General features: G+C 52.3%; 1 protein-coding gene across 9 annotated transcripts in view; it reads left to right on the forward strand.

The window, feature by feature from the left end:
- The window catches only part of Slc6a6 (solute carrier family 6 member 6), a 75,043-nt gene extending 55,398 nt beyond the window's left edge, over positions 1–19,645 (forward strand). For 8 of the 9 annotated variants that reach the window (XM_006972545.4, XM_042273655.2, XM_015988961.3 and 5 more), the window contains 9 exons: positions 409–543; positions 1,493–1,596; positions 1,720–1,844; positions 5,485–5,597; positions 9,088–9,225; positions 10,209–10,311; positions 10,778–10,878; positions 12,804–12,974; positions 15,522–19,645. In XM_006972545.4, the coding sequence (XP_006972607.1) occupies positions 409–543; positions 1,493–1,596; positions 1,720–1,844; positions 5,485–5,597; positions 9,088–9,225; positions 10,209–10,311; positions 10,778–10,878; positions 12,804–12,974; positions 15,522–15,665 (1,134 nt within the window). In that variant the 3' untranslated portion in view covers positions 15,666–19,645. Of the gene's footprint in view, positions 1–408; positions 544–1,492; positions 1,597–1,719; positions 1,845–5,484; positions 5,598–9,087; positions 9,226–10,208; positions 10,312–10,777; positions 10,879–12,803; positions 12,975–15,521 lie in introns of those variants that run through there. The other variant, XM_076567359.1, reaches the window with a different exon arrangement.
- The last annotated feature ends 1,812 nt before the right edge of the window (positions 19,646–21,457 follow it).

Raw genomic sequence — 21,457 nt, forward strand, 5'->3', positions numbered from 1 at the left:
GTAGGCTGTCTGTATTTTTCCTCCTCGTGATCAGCTCTTCAAAGCGGGGAGGATTTGTTTTCCATCTTGCCTGCTTTTTTAAAATTCTGAGCTTAGATGAGCTATGTAAATTATCCACAGGATTTAATCCCCCCCCCCCCCCCCCCCCCCCCCCCCGCCATCTATAAGCTAGATCCTTATGTCCTGTTTAGGGAAGGTGTCAGAGGCTCAGAGGTTAAGCGTCACACAGCAGGTCACACTGCAGGTCACACTGCAGGTCACACAGCAGGCGGGACCACCAGCGCATTTGCAGAGTCCTTGCTGTTCCCAGTGTGACCTGCTGCCTCTGAGAGAAGAGGAGGTCGGCACTTGGCGGCGGCGGCGGCGAGGATGCTCTCAGGCCTACCCGACTACCTCTCGCCCCTCCAGGTTGTCTACTTTACCGCCACTTTCCCGTTTGCCATGCTTCTGGTGCTGCTGGTCCGTGGACTGACCCTGCCAGGTGCTGGTGAAGGCATCAAATTCTACCTGTACCCCGACATCAGCCGCCTCGAGGACCCACAGGTATGGCGGGGTGGTGCTCAGGGTGCAGGAGCCAGTGTTTCCTGGGGCTCTTCCACGCCCGGGTGTAGCCAAGCAATGCCGCCTAGTTCTTCCCCACTGGGCCAATGGTGGCTTCTTGCCCTTCCAGGCTACAGAGGCCATCTCAGGCAGGGCACTGGCTAAGGCAGCAGGGGCTTCTGCTCTGGCCATGCCAGGACAGAGATTCAGTATTCGGGACAGCGCCCTCAGATGAGGGAGGGACTTAGGATTGATGGCGGCCCTAAAGGTTCAGGGGGTCATATTGTAAGCCCCCCTATCCCAGCACATAGCTGAGGGGTGTCGGGAGTTGGTGAAACCCAGGAGGCTTTTGTGTGCCCTTTGAGACCTTTGTCCCAGGATCCCAAGCTTTTCAGTTGCCTCCCAGGGCCCGGCATTTCTGGGTCTCTGAGCAGGGTAGAGTTGGTGGCCAGCCTGAGCTACAAGCTGGGAAGGTAGGCTTGCCGCCTCCCAGAGCGATGGGGGATAGTGTCCGGAGAAGTAAAGAATGCTTTGAATCCTAACTCAGGTCCCTGGCCTTCACCGTCCAAGCAGCCTTGACCTAGGAGTAGACAGAATAAAGACCGTTCTTGAGTGTGGAAAGTCATGCTGAAGGTCAGGGTGAGCTAGGGGCCACATTCTGTAGATATAAAAACCAAGGCTCTAGGAGTGGGTGCTGGTCACCCCAGATTTAGAAGTCTAGTCTCTTAACTGATGCACAAAGAGGAGGCACCTGGCTCTGCTTTCTGGGGTTCCTTGCAGCTCATCGACACTGAGGATGTAGACAAGGTCCCAATGTAGACCTTGTCATGGTTGGTCAAAAATCCTCACATAGCCAGACACACACACACACACACACACACACACACACACACCCACACCCATCCCACCCTGCAATGTGCACTCACCCTAATGCTCTTCCCCTCCCTCGCAGGTGTGGATCGACGCTGGAACCCAGATATTCTTTTCCTATGCCATCTGCCTGGGGGCCATGACCTCACTGGGAAGCTACAACAAGTACAAGTATAACTCGTACAGGCAAGTGTCGCGCTGGCGGGCCCCGTGAACATTAGAAATGATGATTAAAGAAAAAAAGAGAAGTAGGGAGCGTGGCTTCCTTGTGTTGTGATTAACTTACCCCCTGACGTGTGTGTAACTTAGGGACTGTATGCTGCTGGGATGCCTGAACAGTGGTACCAGTTTTGTGTCTGGCTTCGCAATTTTTTCCATCCTGGGCTTCATGGCACAAGAGCAAGGGGTGGACATTGCTGATGTGGCTGAGTCAGGTACGGTGGTGTTGGTGGCAGTGGTGGTGGGCACTGCCACCTAGTGTGTAAGATGAGTACTGCAGGCATGGAGCCAGACCCCAGGGGGATGGAGGGAGCCTGGCGTTTACATAGACATCCCCTCTCCCCCCAAGACGTGCCCCCATACCTGAGTACAAAAGCTACATTCGGAGGTTTTCAGTGCATCCTGGCCCACTGAAGGTGGGAGGAACAAGGGCGGTTGAGATGGGAATTGGTGGCTGTTTTAGTCGTGGTCTTCCAGCCCCCAATCCTTCCCCAGCAACCGCTGGCTTTAGCCGTGGGAGTTGCTTTCCAGCTGAGGCCCAGGTCCAGCCGCAGCTGGCACTGCTGGCATCTTAGCCTTCATTCCTGCGGTTTGTGCTCTGCTCCCGGCGAGCTCCACCACCAGGCCGATCCACTCTTCAGTCCTTCTGTATCTGTTTACCAAGCCTCACCCCTCCCAGCCTCCACCACAGTCACGAGGAGTGAGAGGGCAGGGGAGGAACACCACCCAGGGACCACGGCAGCCGACCTGGGGACAGGATAGGAGGACACTGTTGCCCTTAGAGAATAGGGGGCCTGCTGGTCCCATGTTGCTACTCAAGACACCGACAGTCACAGGATGGATGGTTAGTCTTTGGGTCATGGGTTCTGCACAGAGTGGGTCCGTTCTTAGCAACATGGGACCCAGAGCTCCAGTAAAAATGGTTCTAGAACATGAACTAGAATCCCACCAGCTCATCACAGGATTTCAGAGATCTGGGTTTGAGGGCTTGGCCTTGGCCTAAGCCTGCAATTTAGACTTGTGGTGGCTGGGGTTCTGGGGTAGAGATCCCCAGGGGCCACCACCTCCTCACCCAGTTCTCTTGAAGAGTGGTCAGGTATTGTCTGACCTAACCTAATTGCCCACAGCCCCTCTGGGGCCTTCTGGAGGCTGCCAAGGGCTCTGGGCTGGGGTTCCCTTCAGGCATGGGGATGGGATAGGATTGTGCATCGTTATTCTAGGGGTTTCCGCAGGCCAGGGGCAGGTACCCCAAGTCCCCGTCGTTCTCTGCCCTTGACCACCTTATGTTTGAAATTCAAGGTCATGTCCCAGTTTCCCAGTCCTGAGCCCTGGTATTGGAAGGTCAGAGGGTCCTTTGACACTGTGTCTCTAGATATGCATGTCTCAGATAAGATCAAGGGTCCCAAAGCAGGAGTCTTGCTTGAGTGGGTTGGAGCAAGCGAGGGCCACAGGCAGTGTATGTGGATGCTGCTGAGTCTCCACCCACTGCATGTCTGTCCAGCCCTCCACTGCAGCCTTTCCCTTCTCACTGGCTCCTCTGACCTCAGGCACCCCTCGTCCTCTGCCTGCTGCCAGGCTCTAATTCAGACACACACACACACACACACACACACACACACACACACACCTCCAGTGGGAACTCCACACTGTGCACACCTATCTGTTGCACTGTGTCCCATTTGGACACTCCGAAGAACTGTTTGCCCATCCTCAGGGGCTCCACAGACAGGCAGGGACTAAGGGCACAGAGACTTCTACCGGGGCCTCCTATGTTGGAAGTTGTCTAGCAAGGCGCCCAGCGCCACTTCCAGCCCCTCTGCAAATGTCGCTCTTTCCGTTTGCACATGCAAGGTGACTCCAAAACCAGTAACTGGGTGTCACCAGGGGCACAGAGGAAGCTTGTGAGGGGAGAAAGATGAGGCCCATCAAGGAGATCTTTGTGCGCAACGGGCATTTTCATGCCGCATATGTGGTCGGTCCAAGTTGTTTCTTCTTTCATCTACTTAAATAAGACATCATCATCACTCCTTCCTCATAGTGAGGTCTGAACAGCCAGCACAGCGAGAGGGACACTGACTCCTCCGTAGGATTTTAGCAAGCATTATAACAAAGGTGCATTTGAACGAGGGTATTCCACAGCCAAGGGAAGCCCAGACAGGACACGGCGCGCTGTGCTGGCAGGGCGTCAGAATGGCCTCAGCATCCTCGGCTTCGAGCCCCCCAAGTTCCTTGTCCCTTAGAGAAGGGCACTTAGCCCCTCTCCTGAGGCTGGCTTGAGAAAATCAAAAGTGAAAGACAGAAATAAGTGAACTGAGTCTGCTCACAGTGTCGGTGCAGAGGTGTTGGGGGTGGGGGGGGTCTCCACACTTTACATCTATCTTGTAGTTGGTTAGTCCTGATTCCTCATTCTTGGGGTAGACCAGGCAGGGCCAGAGCTTTGGAATCTAGGGGGACCAGAATGCTTTTGGTTCTAACTTAATTCCAAGTGTGTTTCATGATGCCCTGGGTGGGAGGGATGTGTTCTGCTCCCAGCCCTCTCCCCTTGATCTTGCTCTTCCAAGCGGCTTCCGGCTTGGTAAGCAGTCCCCCACCTCCCGCTTACAGAATCTTCTAGTATCTCTTCTACCGACCACTTAGCGGGCTGCACCGGGTCATTGTTTCAGTAGGGTTCTCAGACGGCATCGTAAGACTCGCCCTCCCCTGCCACGGTTCCGGTTGTTGATGCTTTATTAAGTGAATTCTGGTTCCGGGTTTTTGCAAAATTGGTTTGTTTTTGTGGATTTTTTTCCTCCTCTTAAGCCATTCATTTGGTTTTGGTGTTTGCTTTAAAGTGTAGAACATCTTCCAAGTCTCCTGCAGTCTGGCCTGTATTTCTTCTTGATTGGTTTGTTTTTGTTTCTAGTAGCTGATTTCACTTTAGCTTGGCAGCCCACAAGTACCAGCTAGATAATGTCCCCCGAAGCATCTACTTGGGGGGGCTTTTGCAAGCAGGAGATGTTTGTGTTCAAATGACTCCGTGAGTGGGCGAAGCTCATGTGCCCCTCTGCCTCTGGGTCTGGCAGGAGCTCCCTGTTGATAAGAATCCATAGCCCTTTTCTGGGCGGTGATAGCCACCTCTCAGAATCTGAACAGAAGGATCCTGGGGCCACCTGACCCTCCTATTTCAGGTCGAGGAAACTGAAGCCCGAAAAAATCTAGAGAGGAAGTGGTGGGTGAGGACTGGGATGTGGCTAGTCTCCTGGGCCTGGGGACCTGTCCTGTCCCATGCTGCCTCCCTTCAGTGCCAGGCCTGGCTGGTTCTACCTTGCCTTGTGTGAACTTGGGTACCTGTGGGGGACAGAGGCCCCACAGGGATGCCACTGAAGAGCCATTTGCCCTGCTGGGCATGCTTCTAAATTTCTTTCTTTTTTTTCTTTCCATTTAAACAGTGTTTTAGCCATTAACCCCAAAATAGAAACCATTCTTTGCAGAGGAGGGTTTCACAGATCAGATGACCGCAGCCTGCCTTCCAGCCAACATCAGTGTGCGGCTCTGGTTTTGTGAGGGGTGGTCCTCCTTCTCCTAAGTCTCTGGCCGCCTGAGCCCCACGCTCAGTCCCACTCCCTGCCCCGAGGATCCCGTGTCTTATACGGGTTTAGATTCACTTGAGGAGGCCACGTACTGGATAGGAGGCAGATGCTTACCTGGGGCCCCTCCCGAGCCCCACCAGTCTCCTTCCCTGGCTCCTCCTGCACTTGGGGCTTAGGCGACCCCCTCCTCACTCAGACATGAGTGTTCTGTGAGGCCCAGGGTTCTAAGTGGCAGGGTGCTGATGTATGTCCTCCTGTGTCCCCCCTCCCCGTTTCTCTCCCTCAGGTCCTGGCTTGGCCTTCATTGCCTACCCAAAAGCTGTGACTATGATGCCGCTGCCCACCTTTTGGTCCATTCTGTTTTTTATTATGCTCCTCTTGCTTGGACTGGACAGCCAGGTACGTGGATGTGGGGCTGTGGTGTTCCCGTGGGCAGCCTCATTGTGAGATCCCATCCTTATTGAAGCTGAAGGACATTCAGACCCTTCCCCCTCAAGCTCCCACCTCAGAGGCTCCAGGCAGCCAGAGAAAGGCCTTAGCCCTATTGCTCAAGGCTATTACCCCAGCAAGGAGATGGTGTGTATGTGTGTGTGTGTGTGTGTGTGTGTGTGTGTGTGTGTGTGTGTGTGTGTGTGGCTAAAGTCAAGCCATAAATGAGAAATAGAAGGCCGGGACCCAGAGGTACAATGTCAGTGCATGTGTCAATCACTGTTCAGGCCACCACAGTCCCAAGTATGTCCAGAAAAGCTGAACAGCATTTGGCGTACTGCTCCTGGTTCAGGCCAGCCTGTCCCCCATCCTCTGGCTGCTGTAAGTCTGCCGTATCTGCAGGTTTGTTTTATTTCTGGGGTGGAACCCAGGGCTTCACATGCACTAAGCATGGACTCTGCCCTAAGCCGTGCCCCTCAGCCTTTTTCTTGTGCTCTGAACCCCACACCCTGCCCCAACTCCCTGCCAGGGCTCCATAGGAGGCAGTTCACTGCCAGGGAGCGCTGGTGACAGCTAGCCAGCTGCTGTCATTGTTGTATGTGACAATGGCCTCATCCATCATCTTCCCTCTGAGCCTCAGTTTCCTCATCATGCTTCATGGGTATAGCTTGTGAAGCACATGGCTCAGCGCCAGAGAATTCAGGTGCCCGTAAGATTCATGAGAGACTGTGGGTCTCTTTCCCTGAAGTGAGTGTCTTTTTGTGGGGGTATTTTGAGACTCCAGGAGGGAGACTGTGGTGTGTGCAGGAGAAAAGGGTCGCGGGCTCAGGCCAGCTAGAGAGACAGGGAAGGCAGGAGAAGCTCCTGTGTGGCCTGGGTTTGGGTCTCCAGCTGCTTCCGGAAAAGTCCATCAAACTGAAACAGGCTGTGGGATCCGGTCTGGAGACTGACTCCTCACGGCCCTCCCCAAGGGCATACAAAGCCTCCAAAGGTGCTGTCAGGATGGGTCCTGGGGGCACTCAGAACCCAACAGAGGTAAATAAGTCCAGAGGAGGCAGCTCGAAAGGTCAAGAACACAGTGCAGGACTTGGCAGCCAAGAGGGCCGGATTAGCAGAGAAGACAGCAAAGGAACTTTTCAGAGCCAGAAAAACAAATCCTTGTGCAGTTGGTGATGGGCAGCCATGGCTGTAAACAAGCAAGATTCTGTTAATCATTCCTGCTCTGAGAGCTTGGCCCTGGCAGCAGACCCCATGCGGTGCCGTTTAGTGGCTTTTAGAACATCTTCCAGGGCTCAGAGGGGAAGAAGAAAACAAAAACACAAGTTAATAAGTGGCTAAGCGTGACATCACCATGGCTCCCACCAGGCCATGCGGGCTCACAACTTTCCCAGCCGGAGGTGCCATGAGTGTTTTTCCCTCAGGGAGCAGGGGCTTAGTACAGGATGTGTGACGCTCAGCTAAGCCACAGGCTAAGTGGAGAATCTTGAGGGGCTGTGAAAGTTGGCCTGGGGGTGTTCCTCTTGACCCTGCTTTGCAGAGCGGGGCTCCCAAGGCTTGGGGCTTAAGTGACCCAATGGTGTCATCACTCACTCAAAGCACAGATGAGCAAGGACACGGACTGCTGGTCTTCCAGACACTGGTTTACAGAACCTGGAGCAATAGGAGGCCTTTGGAGAAGCCAGGCCTACATGGGGGTGCAGAGAGTCCCACTGTGTGAGATACCATCAAGTGCCAGGTGTCCCATGGCCGTTTTTTCCATGTGCAGCTCGTTGGCATCGAGCGTGTCTGATGTCAGGTTTTGCCCCTGGAACCTTTCCATCCCCCCGCAAATGGAGGCTGTTCCCCCAGCTCTGCACCAACAGTTGTCTTTATTTGTAGTGCTGGGGATGGGATCCAGGGCTCTGTCCACGCTAGACTTATGCTCTTCCTCAGCCCACTGCACCCAGATCTTTATCCATTAGCTTCTGTCCCTGCAGTGTCCTGGCCTGGGTGTCAATGCCCTTTCTGCAGCAGAGAGGCCTAACCTTGGCTCTGATTTCCAGCCTTTCATCTCCACTTGTTTTTTGTAGGTTGGCATGGGGCTGCTGGTTCAGTTGTTTTTCAGGTTCATATCCCCTTTGGACACATCAATCAGAGATCATAAAGTTCACCCCTCTCTCTGAGCTCTGGTCATTTTATCCCTGAATCTGGCTGCAGAGTGCCATCCCTCTGGCACATGAAGGGGAATTTTCTCTCCGTGTGCATTCTTAGGTTCTCCCTCTCCCAAAGGCCTCCATGATTGGATCTTTCTCATGGAACGTCTGCCCCCAAACCTTTTTGTCTTTTTATTTCAAGATAACATTTCATGCAGACCAGGCTGGTCTCAAATTCACGGTGTAGTCAGGTCTGACTCTGAACTTCTGATCCTCTTGCCTCTACCTCCGGAGTACTGGGATTACAAGTGTGCACTAGCACCCCTGGTTAATGAAGGGCTGCGGATCGAACCCAGGGCCTTTGCATGCTGGGTGGGCACCCTGCCGGGTGTTTACACCCTGAGCCTTTAGCAGCTCAATTTTTCAATGACTCAGAGCAGTCTGGGTGCAGCTCCTCTAATTTAAGTAACTCTGTGACCCTGAAACCCCCCTAATACTGCCAAGACTTGGCTACAGACTTGGGTATTCGTGCCCAAAGACTGATGACAAGAATGTTGTTGCCATGTCATTGGTTAGGTGAAGGGTGATGTGTCCAGAGGGTGCAGGTTTATGCTGCTGTTAAAAGCAAGGTAGCTTTTTGTACAGGGACACAGCACAATCTCCAAGATAAATCATTAGATACAAAAAGGATGGAAAGATGCAGAAAGACTGCTAATCGTCCTCGAGCATGATGTGTGTAGATGTTCCAGAATTTTCTTTATGATGTCTGAAACCCATGGATTCCTGGATCACATGATATCCAGTGGGTTTAAGCCACCATGTGAGTCAGACTGGAAGTGCCTTCTGTCCTGTGGATGGGGAAACTGAGGCCAGGATTTGCCCAGAGTCTTCCAGCAGAGGTTGACCTGCTTGTCATGCTCTGGCTGAGCAGCCGTGTGAAGGGCTGGGCTAGGCGTTCATTGCCTTGATGTGTGTGGCACTAGCCTTGACCAGGGAGAGAGGCTGTCTTCCCACACACTCACCCCCAAGTGTGTCAGGCCGGAGAGGGGGCCCTGGCATCCTAGAGAAGCATCTGCTCTCGGGTGAGTCCCCAGTGATGAGGGCAGGAACGACCTGAGTAGAGCCATACGTCCTGATTTGCTTAGACCACAGACCACAGTGGCTACCTGCACAGCCCAGGCTGTGGATTTCCAGGTGGGTCTTGTGAGATGTTGCTCAGGACACAGGACAGAGCTCCTCCGCCTATCTTTTGTCAGATGTGCCCAAGCCCTCCTCCTGAACCCCCTCACACCCCTTCTCTCTTTCTCTCTCTCTCTCTCACCCCTCAGTTTGTTGAAGTCGAAGGACAGATCACATCCTTGGTTGATCTTTACCCGTCCTTCCTAAGGAAGGGTTATCGTCGGGAAATCTTCATCGCCATCGTGTGTAGCATCAGCTACCTGCTGGGGCTGACGATGGTGACGGAGGTAGGTGGCTGGTACTTCGGGTGGCATGAGGGATTTCCCTGCCTACATTTGGATTTGATACCTAGCCACCTTCTCAGGGGCACAGGGGAGATGAGTACCCACCATACCCCCTTAGGGTTGCGCCCCTCCCCTCCCCATCCTTAGTCTGTCCGGCTCTCAATGATCACAAAGCTTCCCCCACACTTCCTTTTTGAGATGCTGTGGTCAAACCAAGGCCCTGGCACTTGTGTGGCAAGTACTCTACCATTTGTGTGGGTGTCTGCTGAGGAGAGCATCCGCTGTGCCCAGAGGGCAGGGACCATACTTTAAATAGGAGGGAGAGAGACCAGGAAAGGAAGGGAACCCGGGGGAATGGAAGGCTGGAGGTTGCAGGGGCTGGAGAAAGGACAGAGAAGAGGGGATGAGCCCCCAGTACACCAATTTGCCTGAGTTCTCTAGGAGAAGGTTGTCAATCATTGCCCCACACCCTGTTCAGGCCTTTACCACTTTTCTTTACCAGAAGGAGAATCGTTCAGGGAAGTGCTTCTAAGAACAGCCCTCTAAAGTCAGATAGCATCACTCACCAAGCAGTGGGTTCCTTGGGCTTGGCCACACTTGGTTTTAAGATCACCTGTGTGTGTAGACTTCTGTGACCCTTTGTGTTGCTAAGACATGCTGTGTTCTCCCCCAACCCTGTGTGTTGGTCAAACGTGAAGTTGAGTTTGTTATATAGCCCTAACTGGCCTTGAACTCACAGCATCCACCTGTCTTGACCTCTAGAATATTTGTTGTAAGTGCTATGAATCACCACACTTAGCCCTGAATATTATATTCTTCCTTCTCCTCCTCCTCTAAATAATCTGTATTTGGTCATCCCAGCTTTTGCCCATTTTTCTTTAGAATTTAAAATAAATGCATTGATTTGTCATAGCCCTTTATATATGAAGGGAATTAGAGACCATATAGCAAACCAACTTTATCTTTGATTCTTTTTCCCTTTACAGGGTGGCATGTATGTGTTTCAACTCTTTGACTACTATGCAGCTAGTGGTGTATGCCTTTTGTGGGTTGCATTCTTTGAATGTTTTGTTATTGCCTGGATATATGGTGAGTATACATGTTTACGCATCCTTTTTCAAGCTGTTCATTTGGTCAGAGTATTTAATGGAAAAACTTCCCTTGCCTGGAATGTTCACTCTGGGATGCTCTTTGAGCATCTCACAGATAATCCCACTGAAAGCACAAGGTGTGAACATATGTTGCTATAAATATAACACTGTCACACCAGAGCCTATGATGACCTACTCTTTGGCCTCGAAAGGGTCCACTTTGACCTCTTAGAGAACTGAGGTTGGCCACACTGAGATGTGGGCTCTGTCTAAGACTTCCGGCAAAATGCAGGTACCCATCTGCATTTGAGTATCAAGCTGCCTTAGACACACCTGGCCATGTTTGGTGTGGAGATACAGGGCTGGTGGTTAGAGGCCCCCAGGTGACCCCTGCCGCACTCTTCCCCGGGGCTATGCTGGCTCTGGCCACCATGTCACCAGGGCCCCCCTGCTGTCTCTCCTAGGCGGTGATAACTTATATGACGGTATTGAGGACATGATTGGCTATCGGCCCGGGCCCTGGATGAAGTACAGCTGGGCTGTCATCACTCCAGCTCTCTGTGTTGTAAGTCTCACCCAGCCTGACGTTCTCACCTTGGGAGCCTGCCTTCTGACGAGCCTCTCCTGGGTGTGGGCTGTGACCAAGCCGGCTTCAGCTAGACCTGGGAGGGTTGGGGCAGTTCGCTCTTCATTGCCTGGTCGAGAAGGGTTTCGTAGGACCAACAGGAGTTTGTGAAGAAGAGGAAACAGGCAGGGCAGTTCCAAGGACACTAGGCCAGGCTGCTCTCCTCGGCCTGCCACCCTGGAGCTGGCCTCGATGCTTGCCTGGGCACCTTCAGCAAGGCCCTTCTCTAAGACTCTGCTTGTGAGGACCATTGCGCTTTCACAGCAGAGCCTGGTCAATGCCCCGGGGATCCCGGTGTGTGGGAGCCCCGCCTGCACTGCTCTTCCTGGATAGCGCCTTGGGAGTCCATATGAACCCTTCACTTTAGAGCCAGTGCTCAGGGATCAACGGGTCCCCTTGCCTGTGACCTCTACTCTCCGGCCACACCAAGCGGACATGCTAACTCACTTCTCTGTCTGGGCCTGTTTCCCCACCTGTGGGACTTCAGTGGCAGGTGACAGTTTAGAATCTGAGGAGTGTGATTGTGGCTCTCAACACACATCCCCCAGACAAAGTCAAGAGATCGCAAACAGGAGGCCCAACCCAGGCAGAGACGTAGTCAGCTAAGCTCAGGCCCACACTCCATTCTCATTCACACCAGGCTTGGGCTTGGACTCCCCCTCACACTGACCCCCCAGTTTCCTTCTCTCTCCTCCCTGGAGAGTTGTCTGGACCAGAGGCGGACTGCACTCTGGGGCAGAATGAGGCTCCCTACTAGAAAGGCCACCCACCTGTGGGGCTCACTTCACCTAAGCCACGGCTTTCTGGGCAGAAAGCATCAGAGAACGGAAGGGGCCCCGTAGGCCACCTGCCCTATCCTACACCACTATCTCCCGTCAGACCTTGCTGTTAGGCCGTGAGTAGCTGATTGATTTCACCCATGACCCTCCCTGGGGGGTGCCTCATTCTGAGGACAAAGGTCTAGGGCAAGAGCCCCCTCTCAAAGGCAAGAGAGGGCTTTGCACAGCTTTAGGGTTCAGGGTTCACCCCACCCTACTCTTCAGGACCACGGCCAGGTCCAGGTCCACACCCATCACCGGAACCAGACCTGGTGACCAGCGTGCACAGAGGCGAAGGCACTGAGGCTGCTGGTTGTCTGGCTCTCAGCCGTGCCTTAGACATTTATTGAGCACTTGCTGTGTACGCCTGGAGCTGCATCTGGTGCTAGAGCAATGTTCTCACCCTTCCTAACGCTGCGACCCTTTAATCCAGTTCCTCATGGCATGGTGACCCCCCCGACCATAAAATTGCTTCTATTGCTACTTCATGAGTGTAATTTTGCTACTGTCAGGAATCGTAATGTCAATAAATGTGTTTTCCGATATGAAAGGGTCGTTTGGCACACACACCTCCATCAAAGGGGTCGTAACCACAGGGTGAGACCCGCTGCTTCTGGAGGGAGGGAAACTCCTGAACTTTGGGTATCATATGACTTCTGGAAGGAAAAGCTAGGGCCTGGGCGAGCAAGGCCAGTGCACTGGAGTGGAGGTAGTGTGAAAAGATGGAGCAAAGGGACAGGCAGGGGGAGCAGCCTGTGTTAAGGCCCTGGGCACACGCTGCAGAGCTGGAAGGAGTCCTGAGGGCTGGGAGCAGATGAAAAAGGAGGCGGTCCTAGCTGTGGGCTGGCATGGTTGGTGTTCCCAAGGACCTGGGGAGCCATGGAAGGACATTGAGCAGGTGATTTGGCCAGATTTGCCCGGGAGAGACCTAGAAAGCATACTACCACTCCATCTCCATAGTCAGGGTAGGGAGAGGCCCTGCCCTGGATAAGGCCCACCCTGCTCTCAAATGTCTAGGGACCCTCTGATTGCCCCCTCTCTCCACAGGGATGTTTTATCTTCTCTCTTGTCAAGTATGTACCCCTGACCTACAACAAAGTCTACGTGTACCCTGATTGGGCGATTGGGCTGGGCTGGGGCCTGGCCCTTTCCTCTATGGTGTGTATCCCCATGGTCATCGTCATCCTCTTCTGCCGGACGGAGGGACCGTTCCGCGTGGTGAGCATGGGGCATGGGCTGTGCGGGGTGGAGGCCAGTCAGTGTCAGTTTCTGTGTGACCCTCTCCGAGTTCCAGGTCTTCTCTCGCTACACAAAAGGCGGGAGATCCAAGGCAGGAGTATGCTGTGGGCAAACAGGGGCAGGTGCCATCCCATGGGAGAAGGCTTTGTGGGGGCATTTAAAGTGGACCATGGGCTTATGAGGAAAGCGCCCAACATAGTATGAGGTAGAATATGGTCCTGGTGTTGGATCCAGAGGGTCAATGCCTAGAGAGGGGACAGTGCCCTCACGCGCCAAGCTAAAGGGTGTGGGATCTCTGTTCTGAGTCAGGACAGGAGATGGGCTTTGGAGAGGAAACCCCAGCACCGCCCCCACTGTGGCTACCCTTTGTGCTGGGGTGTGGCGTCCCCTCTACCCTGCTCCCAGCCTCTAGGACTGCCTGTCTCCTCATGGCGCTTCCTCCCTCCCCCCAGCCTCCTCAGGAATTCTTCCCACAATGCTGGAGCCTCCAGGCCTGGCAGTCCCCTGCTCTTTCCATGAAATCCCTTTCTCAGAATCTACTTTAACCTTTGTGCCTGGGCCGGCTCCAAGGCCCCACAGTTTTATTCTGGGCTGTTTTTATTCTTTTACAAAAAGAATCTGGAGCCAGGATGTCCTGGGGCTCTGGCTCCCCCCTGAGCTGGCCCAGGCTTCCTCCCTTGGAGGGGGCTGTGTTGGCTGGGAGAGAAGAAGAGACAGGGAAGGAGCCAGGGGGCACATGCTGGTCTGAGTCCCTGAGGCTTTCCTAGAGTGTAGAAGATGGGGCCTGGGACCCCAGCTCCCCCAGCTCCCCCAGCTCTCCCAGCTCCTCTACCATTAAGCTAGAGTCTAAATCCCTCTCTGTTGTTAGTGCTGAAACACTGGATCCCAGGACAGAAAGGCAGCTGCAGCCTCTGCCCTGAGCCCTCCAGGTGGCCCTTGGTGCCCCGAGCCAACCTGGGTTACCACCCTAGAAAGTCGTTACCACCCAGACATGAATTAGTTGGACACGGCAGGGATTTCTAGAGGTCTGTTCTGGTTAGACAGCTTCTGTAGCAGTCACTAAGCTTAGGTGGGGTCTCTTGAGAACCCAACTGTTTTTTTTGAGACAGTATCTGAATCTATAGCCTGAGCTGGCCTAGAACTCACTATATAGTTCACGTTGGCTCAAACACACAGCTCTCCTGCCTCAGCCTCCCTAGTGCTGGCCTTATGGGTAGAAGCCCCACTGTCTAGCTCAAGGAAGGCCTGATTTTAAGAGGCTGATCTGACCCGTGGGCACGGGTTCATTCAGAGTGAGGTGCTGGGGGTGGGGGAGGATGTCTCCCCACAGCTAGAGTGAGACGGAGGGGCCCCTCCGGCAGGTGACCTCCCAGTTGTGAGGGAGCTGGGGGCACACCTGGATCTCCAACCCTACCAGGATTCCAGAGCAAGCTGAGCTTCCCACGCCGTGGGGCAGGCGGGTGCCCCTTCCCCACTTTGCACACGGAGCCCTGTGTCCCAGTGCAGGGGAGGCAGGGCTGAGGGCGAGCAGGCAGGCTAGGTCTATGAGGAGGACTGCATGTCTGCCGACCCGCTTAGAACAACTCCAGTGTTAGTAGGAGCCGCCCAGCCTGGAGTCACCAGGCCTTGTGGGTTTTCCCAAGAGAATGTGGACATGTGGATTCTCAAGGGAAATAATAGCCTTTTAAATAAGCGGCTTCACCTCAGCCCCTTGGCAGTGCCCGGGAGAGCTCAAGGCCACACATGCAGGCTTTCAGCAGCTTTTTCAGTGGTGATACGTCATAGTTGAATGTAAATACCTAGGAGGGCCTTTTGTTCCTTTCTTGGGGTTTTTGTCTTGTTGTTGTTGTTCTGTTTTTTGTTTTTTTTTTTTTTTTTTTTTTTTAAACTGCTGGCCCGTTTCAGTCTGAGCAGGCACTTGGCAGGAAGTGGGCAGGAGGCGGGTGGCGGGAGCCAAGTTCCATTCCCACCTCTGCTGGTGACTTCCTGGAGCCCCTGGAGAGGGCTCTTCCCTTACCAATCCCACGATCAGTCACCACACTGGGAAGTCTGGGCTCCATGCCTAGAGGGTCTGAGGAGTCTCTCAGTCTCCTATCTGCAAGGGTAGAGCCCTCCCTGTAGTGGGCTCCCTCCTGGGCAGGAGAAGGGGCTGCCTGTGAGTAAACTATCTCTCAAAGGCTGGAAACTCAGGCTCCCGGAGGCCAAGGAGTACCAATTTCAACTTTGAGAAGGTGGGGGAGGGGGGTGGGGGGAACTTAGGTTAGTTACCCAACCCTAAGACTTATGATAGAAGCAGAAAAGTCCGGGGTGAGTAAACCACAGGGAGACAGGACTCAGCTTCTCAGGGGGAAGCACTGTAGGGCATTGGGGCCGTTCCCCTCCATTTCTGAAAATCAACAAAAGGCCCAGAACGGGTGGCAGCTGGCCAGATGCCACATAAGCAGACACCGTGGGGGTATTCCAGGAGGTGGGTGGGGAGGGACCCCCTTGGTCCCCTCTTGACCCCTCCTCATCTTCCTTCCACAGAGAATCAAATACCTGATAACCCCCAGGGAACCCAACCGCTGGGCCGTGGAGCATGAGGGCGCCACGCCCTTCAACTCTCGCTCGAACCTCATGAACGGCGCACTCATGAAACCCAGTCACGTCATCGTGGAGACCATGATGTGAGGTCCGGGCCATGCGACAGGCGCCCTCCTGCTGTTTACTAACGTTAGATTCTCATAGGACCAGGTTTACAGAGCTTTATATTTGTACTAGGGTTTTTTTTTTTAATTGTCACAGAAAATGTTACTCTATGTGTATGCATGTGTGTGTGTGTCATGTGTGTGTCTGTCTATGTGTATTTTGTTTTGATTTGGGGGATATTTTGTACAAAAAAAGAACCCACAGGCCTACGTCCTGGGGAGAGGATGGACTTTCTTATTGATTTTGATGTATTTTATGGGAACTTGGTAAATTTTTCTTTGTATTTTTTTTTAACATATAACTATATATATACTTAGAGTCTGTCATACACTTTACCACTTGAATTGGTCTTGCCAGCAATGGATTTCGTTTTCAAAAGCAATTCTTCGGTGCTTATATAGCTGGCAGAAAACTCTGCCCAAAAACAAGCAAACAAAAAAAACAACAAACACCTAAATGCTGGGTGGAATTTTCCTATGGTGATGGACACATCTTCAAGAAAGGTATAGTCCCTTCTGGGCTGGTTCAGGAGGAAGAACACAGTTGAGGAGAGGGCGCCCCCACTAGCTGAACAGACCTGAGGGGCAGGAGAGAGCAGAGCTGTGGGGAGAACCATCACTCTTTCTCGGCCAACAAGAAAGACGCCAAAATAATAACTCCCCCCTCAGCATGAAGGATTGAGTCTAAGAGCCGCCGAAGCCATTGTACCAGGGCCCGGGCCCCTCCCTTTTACTTTGGAGTAGAGGGTGGGTAGTCAGTGGGACTGTCTGAACCACCGTGGGTCTGAGAGGCAGGAGTGAGAAGTCTGAAAGGCAGGCGACAATGGGCCTGCGATCTGGGAGCCTCAGCTGGCTTAGGCAGAAGCCTCGGCCTTTCTGGAGCATTCGATACAGTTGCCTGAGGCCAGTCCACAGGAGCTGCAAGGGCTTCAGAGTCAGGATCACACACAAGAAGGGGCTGTTGTGTTTGAATGGAGTCATGGCGGATGGTGGTCAGGGCATTCCCCAAGCAGAATGCATTTTGGTGAGGGCCAGGAGGGAAGCCAGTGGACCAAAGGATATTAGCAGCTCAGGAGAGTGCGTGTACCCCAGACTGGCAAGTGTACCCCCAGAAGGTCACTTTCCTCTTTTGCCTCTTGACAAACTCTTGCCAAAGAGGCCGCCCTAGGGCCACCCAGCTTCTAGCACACAATGCTCAGCGTGGCTGTAGATGCTGGATCTTAAAGGATTTAAGTCCAAGGACAGAGCCAACTCGGTAGTGACCTCAGATACTGTTTCCAAGCCTCTGCAGTGGCTGTTGGACAGGTGTTTACCCCCTGGCCCCCAGGGAACTGAGAGAAGACAAAGGGGTGTTTTATAGGTTGAGGTTGTCTCCACAGAGATGAGGCCAGTGCCCCAGAGCTGGCTGGCGGCAGGCAGGTCTGTTTCCTTCTGAACCAGGAGAGGGCGCTACACCTTCACCCCAGCCTCCGCTGGGCCCAGCTGTGCCATCCTGAACCAACTTGCCCTCCTGACAAATGTACACATTTTTTCCGTCTCCAAAGTGTCTGCCAAGTGACCCTCTAGTCCTCTTCCAGTGGTGGTTGAGTCGGCCACCCGTGATTGTACCGTGTTCCTACTGTCCTGTGTATTTCTGGGTTGCTCTTGTGTTAATGTGAGTGTTGGAGTTTTTCTTCCCTGATTTTACCAACTTGTAATGTGTCCTGTTTTTCTTTTGTTTTATGGAACCTTAAAAGTAACCACTGTGGGTGATTGAAGACAGGTGACATGTAAGGGCGAGGAGGCTCATCCAGCTGCGTCTGTGGTCATGCCTGCCTACCCTTGCCCTCCGCCAGGCATGCCACTTTGGCGAGCCTTCAGTATTTTGGGTTGGCAGGCAAAAGGCACCATTCTGGAAGTGGCCTGAGAAAGGCCTTTGTTATCATTCCCAGATCAAATTCTAGACCAAAGACACAGCGGGCCAAGTCCCCAGGCCCTGCCTGGGTGGAAGGCCAGCCACCTCCCGAGCCCACTCCCCAACAGTGTCCCCGCACTTGTCTTCAATACCCACCGCTGTCACCCAGCCCCTGGCCCTGAGAGTCCTTGTTGTGATCTTGTCTTTCCGTGTCTGCATGTAAGTAACATTTTGAAGTAGAGCTCATGACTCTGGTCCACCTGCCTCTTGGAGAGAGGGCTAAGCTGTCTACCAACCAGCCCTTGCCTGGAACAGGTCAGATTGTGCCCTGCCTGTCAGATGTGGGCAGGAAGCAAGGTACAATGCCAGATTTAGATGAGGACCATGGTGGGCCCAGGAGGACTCTCCTGGGAGATATTGTTTGGTCCCAAGAGCTACATTTGCCCCCATGTGGAGGATCCCTACTGGGTGCTGTGGACAGTCCCAGAGGGCCCCCCAATCCAAGGCACTTTTGTAAACAGGAAAACGGAGGCCTAGAGTAGGAGAGACTTTTTGTGAGCTGAGTTTCGGAACTGGATAATTGAGTCATTTGCAGCTCCAGGCTCCCCAGGTATGGGCAGAAGGAAAGCAGGACCAGGGCCTTGTCTAAGTAAACCCAGGCCTTCCCTGTCAACCAGAGGCCAGACTGATAGGGCCCCCTGCCTATGCTCATGGAGCAGAGAACAGCACCCACTTCTGCCCAACCTCACTCTCCTGCTCACCCCAGGCCCATGCTACCCTTCCCTCCTCCCCCAAAGCCTTTAGGAGCTAGGAATTGATACCCTCCCGCCACCCCCCTCCCCCCACCAACTTGCACCACAGAAACTGAGGGCCAAAGACACTGCTAGTGTGGAGCCTTAGGCAGGCTGTAATGGCAGACCTTTGGCCTCCGTGCAGCCTGAGGCTACACAGGAAGTAGCCTGAGAAGGTTTCCTTCCTTGGGAAGATCTTGGGGAAGGTTCCCTCTATGCCTCTGGCCCCTAGTCCTTATCTCCCTGGAAGACCATGCAGACCGTAGCAAAACGCGAGGAGAAAGTAGCATGGGTCCCCTCCGCACAGGAAGGGGCTTTCTGTAGCCCAGGGTGTCACTACCATGGCCGACAGCATTCCAGCCCTGCTCCTCTGGATGGGGTAATGCTCTAGACAGTCTAAAGAGGCACCGATCCTGGTTCCTCTCTCCAAGATGCAGACGCAAGCCAGGAAGGCACCTTAGAGAAGGCCCTTCACAGCCCACTCAATCCTGAGACCCCCGTCCCCACGGACACTGTAAATACCTCTGTGTGCACATCCCTCCTTCATCAAGTCCAAAACCACACACAAAACAAAACCTAGATACCCCAAGATGGAGAGGGGTGCCCCGGAAGCCAGACACAGTGCTCCCGCCCCCCTTCCTCCATGCTGACCTCCCAGTAGTTGGGTCTTCACAGGAAGCTGGTTTTCCATGTTCTTTGGGAGGGTAGAGGGGTGGTGGTGGTGTCATTACAGGCATGTTCTGGCATGTTCCCTGAAGGACAGAGCATCTTGTTATATATTTGGCTTCAAAATGAGATGGTAGCTCCATTTTTTTTTAAACCCAATTAATCTTTCCAATCCCTAACAACTGTGACTCTGTATTTAGCACAAGAGAAAGCTGAGAACGTGGGTTTTGCCTCCTTCAGAAATATGTCTGGCTCATCAAGACATTTTTTAAAAACTTCAAAATATTTTTAAGATATTTTAAACTTTTGTAAAAAATAAAAAACAAAAAAACAAATGCACACAAAAGAAAAACCTAAAACCAACCAACAAGGGGAGGAGCGTTCATGTTTGAAGGATCCTTGGTGTGTGACCTGTCTTGCAGTATACAAGCTCTGTGTATTGATGTTTAATGACGACGACCCTGCATTTTGCAGGATTTCGTTTTTTTTTCCTCTTTTGCTTTTTAGATGAATATGTATATTGATATTTTAAATCCATCTTTGCTTTTTTTAGAGGAGTTTATAATCACCTTGTAACACAACAATAAACATTTCCTTTTTAAAATCCAAGAATGTGTGGTGGTATGTTTTGGAGTGGTGTGTTCACCTTTACATGTTGGCAAACTGTACAGTTTATAAAGGGATTTCACTGTGGCTGGAGAGACGGCTCAGCTGTTAAGAGCATTTACTGGCCTTAGTTTTATGAGACAGAGTCTCTTACTAGCTTGGGGCTGACCTGTGAGCCCCAGGGATTTACCTGTCTCTCCTTCCCAGCTAGGGGATTATTGTAAGAACTGCTTCACCTGGCTTTTAAAAAACAGTGATGTAGGCAGGGCATGATGTGATAAGGGGGTATGTGCATGTGAATGCAGTGCCCACAGAGGCCAGAAGAGGGCATCAGAGCCCCTGGAAGATGAAGTGAAAGGTAGTTGTGAGCTGCCCTGTAGGTGGTGGGAATCAAATCCAGGCTCCTGGGAAAGCAGCAAAAGCTCTCAACCACTCAACTGTTCCTTAGCCCCCACATGGCAAGTTTATATGGGTTTTGAGGGACAAACACGAGGGTCCTCATGCTTGCAAAGCCACGCACATCACCTGTACCGAGCCACCCCCACTCCCCAGCCTCGCATGGTCTAACCAAAGCAAGAGTCACATTGTTACACATTGTTATTAAGTCTCTGTACCTTACAAGAATAAGTGTTTTAAAGCATCCCCCAAACCATGTTTTTCAACCTACTTTGAACTTGTAACCCCATGATGGATGCCCACCGCTTTTGCCTTACTAGACTCCTGCACCTGTGATATATGACTGCCCCTTTGCCTCATAAAAATGTGTCTTCCCTGATATGAGGACTCCCCTTCCACATGATGGATTCTTGCACTTATTTACCCAACAGACAGCCTTGAGCCCTAAGTCCCAACTCTTCTGTCCAGGTGCTAACAACCAATTATCTCAACAGCTTTTCTATCAAACTCAGTGAGGGGGTGCTCTCTGTAATCCCAACTTTGGGAGAAGCAGCAACTGGCCAATTCTAAATACAGCTTGCTTTAATCAGACAGTCGTGGAACTGGGTGGGTCTCTCCCACCTTCCCCAGGTCTAACAGCTCCTTTATCTTAGCTTAGTCATTACATCCAGTTTCCAATTTTGGAGCATTTTGGATTTCAGGTCTTCATATAAAGGATGTGCTGTGGAATACACTGTAAAGATTTGTCACTTGAATTGGTTTAATAAAATGCTGATAGCCAGGCAGGAAGTATAGGCAGAGCAACCAAACTAAGGATGCTGGGATAAAGAAGGGCGGAGTTGAGAGAGACAGCAACCAGCTGCTGAGGAAGCAGGACATGTAGAAAATGAGATAAGTGGGCCATGTGGCAAAGCATTGATAAGAAATATGGGTTAATTTAGCTGGTTGTGGTGGTGCATGCCTTTAATCCCAGCACTCGGGAGGCAGAGGCAGGTGGATCTCTGTGAGTTTGAGGCCAGCCTGGGCTACCAAGTGAGTTCCAGGAAAGGTGCAAAGCTACACAAGAGAAACCCTGTCTCAGAAAACAAAAAAAAAAAAAAAAAAAAAAAAGAAAAAGAAAAAGAAATATGGGTTAATTTAAATGTAAGAGGCAGTACAAGCCTGAGCTATCAGCTGAACATTTATAAAATTTATATTAACTCTCTGAGTCAGTTATTTGGAAATGACTGGTTGTTATTTGGAAGCAGGTGTGGGGACAGGAAAACTCCACCTACCATGACGTTCCCTGTTTTAGCATAGGTAAGAACTGCTGAGAAGAAGTTCCCAGACCAGGTTTGCTCTTGGGATCATAGACTTCCTAGCCAGATCTTGGGTGGATTAGGGACTATGAGTCTTCTCTGGCTGGTTTCATAGTGTGACAGA

Source organism: Peromyscus maniculatus, chromosome 3 (assembly GCF_049852395.1).
Source record: "Peromyscus maniculatus bairdii isolate BWxNUB_F1_BW_parent chromosome 3, HU_Pman_BW_mat_3.1, whole genome shotgun sequence".
In the NCBI taxonomy this organism is placed as follows: domain Eukaryota; kingdom Metazoa; phylum Chordata; class Mammalia; order Rodentia; family Cricetidae; genus Peromyscus; species Peromyscus maniculatus.